The sequence below is a fragment of the Podarcis bocagei genome (assembly GCF_964188305.1).
Source record: "Podarcis bocagei genome assembly, chromosome: 17".
Taxonomy (NCBI): Eukaryota; Metazoa; Chordata; class Lepidosauria; order Squamata; family Lacertidae; genus Podarcis; species Podarcis bocagei.
The window spans coordinates 948,649-959,563 of NC_138143.1; the positions used below are offsets into that span (position 1 = coordinate 948,649).

The following is a 10,915-nucleotide window of genomic DNA, read 5'->3' on the forward strand; positions in this document are numbered from 1 at the left end:
CGATGCCAACCATTACGAGTGATTCCTAGGAGAGCGCTGCCGGTGGGCGAGTGGGCCTGGCCATCCAACGCTGCTGCTCCCAACACGGCAGCCTTCAGGATCCCTCTTTGAGCTGCAGCTGCAGGGACCGCTTCCCCAGCAGCGCCACGGGAAGCCCCTCGGCCGGCCCGGCAGGGCCCCCTTCGCCCGACAGCACCAGCAGCGCTTTCCCCAGCGGCCCCCGAAAAGCCTCCGCCGCCGCCGCCGCCGGCTCCTCACCATGCTGCTTCCCCACCACGCCGGACTCCACCTCGCGCCGGAAGATCTCGCCCCTTCCTGCCTTACCAGCGCGAGCCTGCTAGAGCGGAAGAGGACGCAAGCGGAAAACCCCGAAGGCCGTTTGCCCACAGGAAAGATGGCGGAGCAAAAGAAGCTAAATGAAGGATGACTAGAAGGGTGTGCCAGAAACAAGGATGGCGGCCAAACTGCTCGCGCAATGGCGTAGCAAAGCAAAGGGCTTGATACCCTTAGGATTCTCGATTAGACTTCCGGTTCCCGAATGCAATGGTCAGCAAGGGTGATGGAAAGACAACCGAATTAATGTATAAAATCCTGGTTTCCTTCCTCCTTAATTTTCCATATTCACCAACAGCCCCATTCCCCAGGATAATTAACTACGAACCCCCAAATTAGACATTCCCCTTGGTGCTTAAAACAACCCCGAATTCTGTTCCAACAGCCGATGAGAGAGGGAAATAACTTTTTTGAAAAAAAGGTGCAGAGGGATGTCAACCGACAGAGGGCGTTATTTTTGTCAAGGCACAAAGCGAGAGGGAGTTTCGAACTCGGCCTTATTTCTACTTTTGCATTTCCATCCTCACGCACTTCCTAAGGGGGTCCTAACGGAAACCAGAAGTGGAGCTTTTTTCTTGGAGCTGTCGGCTTCTGCCTCTTTGAGAAGGAGGCGGGCTTTGCTGCCTCGGAAAGCGGCCTTCGCGGCCTCCCTTGCCCAAGATGGCTGCCCGCGGGGAACGCGGCCTCAAAGGAAGATGGCCGCTACGGAGGCCGAGAGATCGGAGCGAGGAATTGCTGTACAGTAGCTCGATGGTGGCCAAGGAGGAGGAGCCTCGCTTCGGGTCACGTGAGCAGGAAGCGCCGAGGGGTCGGGAAGCCTCGTCCTCCGGGCGCCGCGTCGCGCCAGGCAGGCACCTCGAAGCTCGCCCCGAGCGCCTTGGCTTTTGCTCCAGAGCTTTCCCTGCAAAAACCTGCTCTTTAAAGCGGAATCAGAACAAAGCTCTGGAGAAAGGGGGAGCTTTAAAGGGGGGGAGGTGGTGTGGTCATAATAATAATAATAATAATAATAACAACAATAATTTATTATTTGTACCCCGCCCATCTGACTAGGTTGCCCCAACCACCTTGGGTGGCTTCCAGCATATATAAAAACGGAAAGGTAAGTGTGGATAAGGCCCCTACTGCCCATCATGTTACCGTTTCAGTTTTTGATTGCCGTTTCTGTAATTGGCCTAACAAGGAATGAAGGAATGCACCTTTTGCCGAATTCAGCCCATGCTCAGCACGCAGATGAGATTAGGGGGAAATCCCACAGGATGAAATGGGATTTACTTCTGAGTGAACCTGCCTAGGATTAAGTTGGACCACACTTGGTGCAGAAGGTACTTGGGTTGCTCCAAAGGCAGAAATGGGGAACCTGTGACCCTCCTGGTGGTGGCTCCCGCCAGAGATTGCGGGAGTTGTAGTCCATCCACACCTGGGGCGGCTACTGCTTTCCTTTTGCCTTGGGTAAAGTATTTTCGCTCTACGTTTTCTGCAGAGGACATGACAAACAGTAGAACTAGCAAGCAGAGTGCTGCTACTTTTATATTGCTATCCTCTTACATAATTCTTTACAGAACAACATAGAACAAAGACAAGAGCTTGCAATCTAGTCTTAGACAGACAGCAATGGAGGGGGCAAAAGAGGTGAGCCGAGTGTGAGCAGATGCAGTTGCAGTTACAGGGGTTTCATTTCAGATGGCTCCAGCACAGAATGCAGGACCAGCTGAAGTATGTGAGGAGTTGGACCAGGTCATCCTCCACCTTTTTGATACTCTGGAGATGCTCCAGACCAAGAGGAAAGCTTTTAACAACTTGATAGAGCAGGTGAGACTTGGGTTTGGGGGAGTTGCATAAAGGTGAAGGGCACTTCTACCACCCCGGGTCCCCTTCCTCCTCTTCTCCCCCCCCCCCACACTCCATGGTTGCTGCTCTGTAGCCCTTTGCCCATTGCCTCTTGTGGGGATCTGGCCAAGAACAAAATTTTCTCAGAAGGTGCCCACTGAGGAAGATTCTTTCTAAAGAGAGAAGCCTCATCTCTTAACATTTTGTGGCTGTTATTTCTTCTTATGGCTTATAAGCCAGCTCCACGAAGGTACCCTTGCCAGAGTGAGACTTACTCCTGCGGGCGACCTCACAAATTTGATACCAATAAACAAGGGAGTGCGCCAAGGATGTATATTGGCTCCCTGCCTATTCAACCTATTCATCAGCGACATGCGAGCACCCCTAGTCAACTCATCTCCAAGTACACACGCGCCTAGACTAGCGGATTACCGCTGTCCACTCCTTCTATATGCGGACAATGCGGTAATTCTATCTTATACACGTGTTGGACTAACCAGAGCTCTGAAGATCTTTGCCACGTATTGTCAACTCAACCAATTAACCATCAACCATGCTAAATCTAAGATTCTGATTTTCGCCAGAAGTCGGAGATTATACGAATGGAAGCTTGGTGGAGCAAAAATAGAGCAAGTCCTAAAATTTCAATACCTAGGAGTTATTTTTTAATACAATTTGGGGTGGAAAGCACAAATTCAACACCTACTTAACAAGGCCAAAACTCTGTCATATGCGCTCCTCCGATTTTTCTTTTCGGATGGAGCTTTGCATGTTCCCTCGGCCCTAAAGGTGTTCAAGGCAAAAGTGGTTACCGTGCTTGCTTATGCTGCCCCGCTCTGGGCCGTGATGACAGATCTTACTCCTCTTGAGACTCTGCAAAACCAATTCCTACGTCGGCTCCTAATGCTCCCCCTGTGCGTAAGCAACGCAGCCATGCGATTAGAATTGAAGATCGCATCCTTAGAAACTTGCCTGTGGAAGCAAGTCTTCAATTATTGGTTATCATTGTGGCACAGATTACCAGACCATTACCTTGTCCAATGCTTATGGCGAGATGAATTCTCCAGCCTTTGGACTAGTAGAATTCATGCCAAACTCCTGAGTTATGGAATCTCTCCCTTAGATTCCCTTAATCTTGATCAAATCACTGCTCAAAGACTGATCCGCCAAAGACTGGACAACATCGATTTACAGCGAAACTATACGCTGGGGGGAGGTGTTTGTTCGCCCCAGAACATTGGTATCACTTTAACTTACTGCGTTCCATCATACCTCTCCTCCCTTTCGTCTGTTGCCCATAGGCTGGCCTTCACCAAAGCGAGGTTTAACGTTTTTCCCTCCAATGTCCTGAAACATAGATTCTCAAAGGGACAAGCATCCGCCATGTGCGAATGTGATAGGGAGACGCCGGAGTTGCTTCAGCACATTATGTTCACTTGCCCCTTGTTCAATGTGCCACGGGCAAATTTGTTGGGATCAATCATACAGAAGCTAGAGGGTACCCCACCAAAATTCCACCTTGCCCAAATCCTGCAGGATAAGGATATCCATACGACCCTGAAAGTGGCTAGGTTTCTGGTCGCTGTCCTCACCCAAAAGCGCTGCCAAGGAGCACTACAAGCTAATTAAGGCGCAGTATGTCATTCCATCTTACAGTATTTTATTGTTATAGTGATGTTTTAGCGGCTGTTTTTTCCCACGTGCTCAAGCTGTTATTTATGTCTTGTTTTTATCTGTATGGGCCTATGGCCGTAATAAATATCTAATCTAATCTAATCTTTCTTCCCCAGGGTTGGTTCTCGCTCTCCAAGTCCCGCTATGCCATGGGTAACAAATCTGTCTCTCCCCTTCAGTATGGACATCAGATGACTCCAATGGTTCAGGTGAAAACTAGGTGAGAGCAGGAAATATCAGCATTTGGAGGGTGGAATCCCATGGAGCAAGTGAGAGCCTATGAAATAACAGGAGAGGGGAGGCAGAAGAGTCAGTATTCTTTCCTGTTGGTTTTGGTGACTTCCAGCTTTATTTCTCTCCTTGACAGATTTTAGCTCTAGATGGGTATCTGTGCTGCTTGTATTGCATAGAGGAGCTGACCAGAGCTGTTGGCCAACAACATCTGAAGGGCCACGAATTCCCTATTCCTGACTTAAATTGCAATTCCACTATTTACTTTTTGCAATAACATTTCAGCAGTACTTTCTTTGGGTGGAATCCAATGTGACACTAAGACGAATTTTTGGTCAATGCAAGGATTTCTGAAGTGAAGCAGGATATAACTTTTATGAAATAAATAACATTTCTGCTTGCACATTTTTAAAAAGTGCTCTAAATCTTCTCTAAATCTGCTTTAGGGGCTCGAGCAACCCCTAGAAATCCTTGTGCTGACAGGATTCATTCGTGGAATTCCCCCCCCCCCCCGTTTCCCTTATTGCCTAACTACTCATTTACACAGGGAGCACCAAATGCCGATACTGCCATTGCTTAGGGGAGTCTACCCCAATCTGGTGCCCTCCGGATGCTGCTGGACTCCAACTGCTATAATCCCAGACCGTGGAGGATGTTGGCTGGGGCTGATGGGAACTATTAGCCAAATATCTGGAGGGTACCAGGTTGGTGGAGGCTCTTCTGAGGTCTAGATAGATTCAATCTTACATTTTGCTGTTTCTCTGCTCTGTCTAGAAAGAAAGACAATGGTCAGATGGGGTTTCATGTGGTGTCAGAGGATGTGAAGGCTGCCAAACCAACAGCTGCAGATGCTGTGGAGGAAATTGGCCCTAGTGAGCAAGGTGAGGGTGCAAACCACAAGGCTGGTCGGGATGGTATTTGTTTGGGACTACAGTAAACTGAGGATAGAGATCCTCTTATCAAAATGCTCATGCCTGGCCATCTGTGTTTTTAGGAGTTGCAGCTATAGTGAGGTGTAACAATTTCTCCCTGCCAACTGGCTATTCATGCCAATATTAATGAGATCTTGGGGTGGGGGGAGGAATTGGCGAATAGGCATAAAAGAAGGATCACAGATGGGTAGGTTAAAGTAAGATCATTGGGGCCTAGAAGCATTGCAAGTGGATTGTTCCATAAGTGATTTTGAAGTATAATGTTCCTGTTTGTGTATATGAAGCTAATCATATCTTTTTAAAAAATACCTTAGGATGGCTTTGCCTTCAAAACGACATACAAATACTTTATTTAAATAAACAAAACACAAAGGAGTCCTTTTGATTTCTGTTGGAAATAGTAATGAAAGTCACAAAGATTTAACAGACTCAGAAAACATACGTGCTGGTCAATGATCTCCAGCAGGCTAGGGACAAAGGTGAAAGCTGTTTCCTAGTTCTGCTGGATCTCTCAGCGGCCTTTGATACCATCCATCATGACATCCTTCTGGACTGTATAGAGGAGCTGGGGGCACTGTTATACAGTGGTTCCGCTCCTTTCTCCTGGGCCATGTCCAGAAAGTGGTGTTGGGGGATGAGTGTTCAGACCCCTGGGCTCTCACTTGTGGGGTGCCTCAGGGTTCCGTCCTCTCCCCCATGCTTTTCAACATCTACATGCAGCTGCTGGGAGAGATCATCAGGAGGTTTGGGCTGGGTGTCTATCAATATGCGGATGATACCCAGCTCTACCTCTCTTTCAAATCAGAACCAGTGATGGCGGTGACGGTCCTGTGTGAATGTCTGGAGGCAGTTGGAGGATGGATGGCAGCTCATAGGTTGAAGTTGAATCCTGACAAGGCAGAAGTACTGTTTCTGGGGGACGGGGTGGGCGGGTGTGGAGGATTCCCTGGTCCTGAATGGGGTAACTTTGCCCCTGAAGGACCAGGTGCGTCAAATGTGAGTCATTTTGGACTCACAGCTGTCCATGGAGGCGCAGGTCAATTCTGTGTCCAGGGCAGCTGTCTACCAGCTCCATCTAGTACTCAGGCTGAGACCCTACCTGCCCGCGCACTGTCTTGCCAGAGTAGTGCATGCTCTGGTTATCTCCTCCTTGGACTACTGCAATGCAGTCTATGTGGGGCTACCTTTGAAAGTGACCCGGAAACTGCAACTAATCCAGAATGTGGTAGCCAGACTGGTGACTGGGAGCGGCCGCCAAGACCATATAACACCGGTCCTGAAAGACCTACATTGGCTCCCAGTATGTTTCCAAGCACAATTCGAAGTGTTGGTGCTGACGTTTAAAGCCCTAAACGACCTTGGCCCAGTAGACCTGAAGAAGCGTCTCCACCCCCATTGTTCAGCCCGGACACTGAAGTCCATCTCCGAGAGCCATCTGGTGGTTCCCTCACTGCGAGAAGTGAAGTTACAGGGAACCAGGTAGAGGGCCTTCTCGGTAGTGGCGCCCGCCCTGTGGAACACCCTCCCATTAAATGTCAAAGAAATTAACAACTATCGGACCTTTAGAAGACATCTGAAGGCAGCCCTGTTCAGGGAAGCTTTTAATATTTGATGAATCATTATATTTTAATATTCTGCTGGAAGCCACCCAGAGTGGCTGGGGAAACCCAGCCAAATGGGCAGAGTATAAATATTATTATTATTACTACTACTACTACTATTACTACTACTTGCCATAATGTCAGAATTACAGAAGAGGAGAGAGAGAAATCCTAGTTCCCAACAATAGGCCAGTGGCAGGGAACTGACTGGGGTGGGTGTGACCAAAGACTTAGAATGTTGTGTGTTTTTCTCATCGCTAAGTTCCTGACTAGTAAAGGTGTTGCTTTAATGTTTCTAGTTCTACGGTGGCGAAAAGGTCCAGGGAAAGCACAGGCTCCAGCCCAGCCCCCAAAGGCCTTCCACAAGGCTGCCGAGGGATCAGGGCATCTAAATCCCCTGACATGGTTTGGAATCCTTGTGCCCCAAAGCCTCCGGCAAGCCCAAAGGACTTTCCAAGAAGGTGAGTGAAGTGGCTGCTCGTACACTCCACATAACCTGTTCTTCCTTCCCCTTCTCATTGTACCCCAAAGAGCAATGAAGACTCTTCTGAGAGCACAGCCCTCGTTTCTCTTTCTGTCAAAAGGCATTGGGGCTGTGCAGATCAGTAAATCTGAAAGTTGTCATTGATCCTGACAGACTGTGGGAGCAAGCAGGGATGTTGCTCTGCCCCTGATGAAAGTCTAATGTGCCCAACACTGAAAGCTAGCTCAGCTGAATACCACAAGTGGCGGCAAGGACTGTGGTGTCACTTATACCCCTTTGAGTGATCCTGGGATGCTGGATTCGGTCCCTCCAGAGACACACGTTTCCCAAAATCTCCTTTTCTGTTGCCTGAAGTCCTCTCAGTGAACACATCATACAGCTGCTGTGAGGAACCTTTGGCTCTCCATTGCTGCACTGCAAGTCTCCTCATTCCATTGTCTTTGTTGGCTGGGACTGATGAGACCTGGAGTCCCAACAACCTGTGGGGGACCACAGGCACCGCCCCCCTCCTGCCTGCCTTAGGGGGAATGTTCCAGGTTCTCTTCCATGATGCATCATCTCAACTGCCTCTCACCCTCTTCTGTTCTAGGAATTCAACTGGCTGCAGAAATCGCCTCGTTACAGAGTGACATTGAGACCACACAGAGACATTACCATGCATTGCTGGGGGAAAAGCACAAACTTGTAGCAAGGGAAAAGCAACGCTGCCCTTGAACAGCTATGACCATCTCTCCGCTGAGAGCATAGATAGAAGAATGGGGCCTGTATTTATTGGGATGCATCCCAGAAGCCGCTTGCTCTATGTATTTTTTAGCTGTACTTAATAAATAATGGCTTCAGAAACGTCTGGAAATCTTGTTTGTGGAGATCTGTGTCCTGGTTATTTTTGAAATGCTGGTTAGCCTTGTCCAGAGCCTTACTCTCATCCTGCCTTTTCCATAATTCTCAGGACCACATTACAATATGATTGTAGGTTTTTTCCTCTTATTTTTGTATGTTTTCAATCAGTGAGAGGGATGTCTTTGAAACAGATAAAGATCCAGTATTAACTCTTGTCTGCAAATACTGTTTAAAATCCTTTGGGCCACCTCTTCACTAGCTGAGGTCGAACTGAGATGAGGTACATAACATTTGGTAATGCTAGATAAAGGTAAAGGGACCCCTGACCATTAGGTCCAGTCGTGACAGACTCTAGGGTTGCGGCGCTCATCTCGCTTTATTGGCCAAGGGAGCTGGCGTATAGCTTCCGGGTCATGTGGCCAGCATGACTAAGCTGCTTCTGGTGAACCAGAACAGCGCACAGAAATGCCGTTTATCTTCCCGCCAGAACGGTACCTATTTATCTACTTGCACTGTGACGTGCTTTTGAACTGCTAGGTGTGCAGGAGCAGGGACTGAGCAACGGGAGCTCACCCCGTCGCGGGAATTCAAACCGCCGACCTTCTGATCGGCAAGTCCTAGGCTCTGTGGTTTAACCCACAGCGCCACTCGCGTCCCAATGCTAGATAGAAAGGGACTATTTTATACTGTTTCTTTTTGGGGGGAGGGGAGTATAATTGTAGCACTGGAAAGAGATTCTGAGAGTCTTCTAGTCCACAAAGCAGGAATCTCAACTGAAGCATCCATGACAGATGACTATCCAACCTCTGCTTTAAAACCTCCCTTGCCACACCACTGAAATTAAGCAGCATAAAAATGTCATGGATTTAAAATAGATTAACTCTCTCTTCTCCTTCCTGCTACCCTAAAAGCTCCTGCAAACTTTCCAGAAAGTGATCCTACTTGGCCTCTGATACATCCTCTTTCTATCATTTTCTCCCTCAACATAAATTTCAAGTTTGTAGAATCAGACTTGTAGAGTTGGAAGGGATCCTGCGGCTCATCTAGACCAACCTTCAGTGCAGGAACAGGCAGCATTGTATCCTGAGACCGATGGATCTAGGGATCAGACTTGCACCCTTGGCATTATCAGCTGTTCAGGGCAGCCCTGCCGAGGGGGAGGGGCAGTACAGACTTACTTTGGAAATGATGTTATAATTATTATGGGAAGTAGACATGTAACTGCATATTAAGGTGAATACAATGAGGCTTATATAAGCTCACAATACAGAAAATGTTTACATTCTTAAGTGTTACATCACACATAGTTTCAGAACTGACAGTTTGAATGTGTGGTGTCCTTTGAAAAGGATTAAGATTGTGGGAGAGCTGCCAACAATTGAAGAGCGAAGGACTGGAAACCAGAGCAGAGAACAGCGCAGGGGCAATTTCACATGAGTTTGTAGCTTTGAAAAGATCACTATCCAGCCAGGATTGAACTGGGGTGACCAAGTGTGTTTACGACCAAGTGTGTGCTTTATGATCTAATTGATTCCTGCCAATATTTTACAGAAGAAGTTAAAGGATAGAGTGAAAAAACAAAGTTTGCAAGGGAGGGACACCGGTTGTGGGTGTGGCAACTGGAGGGAAAGGGAAGCACCGGAAAATCTGGTGCATTATGGGTGTAACAAGTAGAAGCAGATTATGGTTTCTTTGTGGGTTTCTCAGCAGTTTGCAGAAGTGCTTGCAAAAGCAAGTAGCTTGATATGACTGGCAAAAGGAGGATTTCTCAATTTCTGCTGCATTTCCTTGCTCTCTTTAGATTCCAAGCCAAAAGCTCCTCTTCTGTCTCACTCCCATATGGTCTAGCGGTTAGGATTCCTGGTTTTCACCCAGGCGGCCCGGGTTCGACTCCCGGTATGGGAATGGCAATCTCTTTTAATGCATGCCAGGATGAAGAATTAAATAGCATCAAAGAAACGGCGCGCCAACAGTCTTATTTCTGATAGTGATCTACGTATCGAGAAACTGTCGCCTGGCTGCCCCTCCTGAGCCGGGAGCGGCTGCCCTCTCAATGGCTTGCAACCTGGAGGGAGTTCTCTCCCGCGGCGCTGCAAGCGCGGCCGAGCCCGCCTTGGGCTTCCAGGAACAGAGCCAGCAAAGGGGAGCAGCGAGGCGGCTGCCAGGCCTCCAAGCAACGGCCCGTCAACCGGGCGGCGCATCTGCCGCAGGCTTCTCAGAGGTTATGGATCGGTCTCGATGCGCGACTGGAAGGCGGGGGGGGGGGGCAAATTCAAAGGCGCGCTTCCGCAATTGGTCAGTAGGCGTCGCACTTCTGCTCCCTTCGCTCAGGCGCGCGCACCAGAGAGAGGTTTCGGGCGAGGAAAACCCCCCTTTCCCCCCGCAGTTGCCCGCTGCTGTCTTTGACCCGGGAGATGAATGTTCGAGCCCCACTCGGGGAATTTAAAAGTCTCAAAGCCATTCCAGCTTTTGTTTGCACCACCTTTTAATGCTCCTGAGACTGTTTCTATAGAAGGCTCTTTGCGACCAGGAAGAGCAGGATTGGGTTTGCATCTGCTGAACTGCATTCGAAAGAGCGCTGGGCTTGAGGCTGCGACGGGCTGGGATGGCCGCTCTTCTTAGAAGTTCTGGTCTCTGTTGGCAGCAGGACAAGAGGTGGGGGGAGAAGAAGCCGGCGAGCCGGGCGGTGGGCGCTGATCCCGCGAAAGCAGCCGGCGGGCGCGCGCGCTCCCGTTCCGGAGACTCCCGCAAGGAGGGCAAGGCAAGCGCAGCCCGAAATTCCGGCGGGCGGGCACAGGGAAGTGCAAACTCGCAGCCCCATCTACCGCAATGCCAAAATCCAGACACCCAATTTTTCCAGCAATCCTGCAGTTAAACAGCTTCAATAATTTAGGGTTGCCATATTTCAAAAAGTAAAATCTAGGACACCCCGAAAGTTGTTGCGCTTCTTTTAGACAAACCCCAAAGTTGTTGAGCTTTTTCTTACAAAACCG

General features: G+C 49.0%; 1 protein-coding gene across 2 annotated transcripts; it reads left to right on the forward strand.

The window, feature by feature from the left end:
* The first annotated feature begins 523 nt into the window (after positions 1-523).
* VMA22 (vacuolar ATPase assembly factor VMA22) lies at positions 524-7,948 on the forward strand. 2 transcript variants are annotated; one of them, XM_081177464.1, is made up of 7 exons: positions 524-546; positions 1,384-1,432; positions 2,014-2,142; positions 3,951-4,054; positions 4,840-4,946; positions 6,898-7,059; positions 7,672-7,948. In XM_081177464.1, the coding sequence occupies exons 1-7, from the start codon at positions 539-541 to the stop codon at positions 7,794-7,796; spliced, it is 684 nt and encodes a 227-aa protein (XP_081033590.1). In that variant the 5' UTR covers positions 524-538; the 3' UTR covers positions 7,797-7,948. The 2 variants fall into 2 exon arrangements, with proteins under 2 accessions (XP_081033590.1, XP_081033591.1); XM_081177465.1 differs by lacking the exons at positions 524-546; positions 2,014-2,142; positions 3,951-4,054 and adding an exon at positions 979-1,120.
* The last annotated feature ends 2,967 nt before the right edge of the window (positions 7,949-10,915 follow it).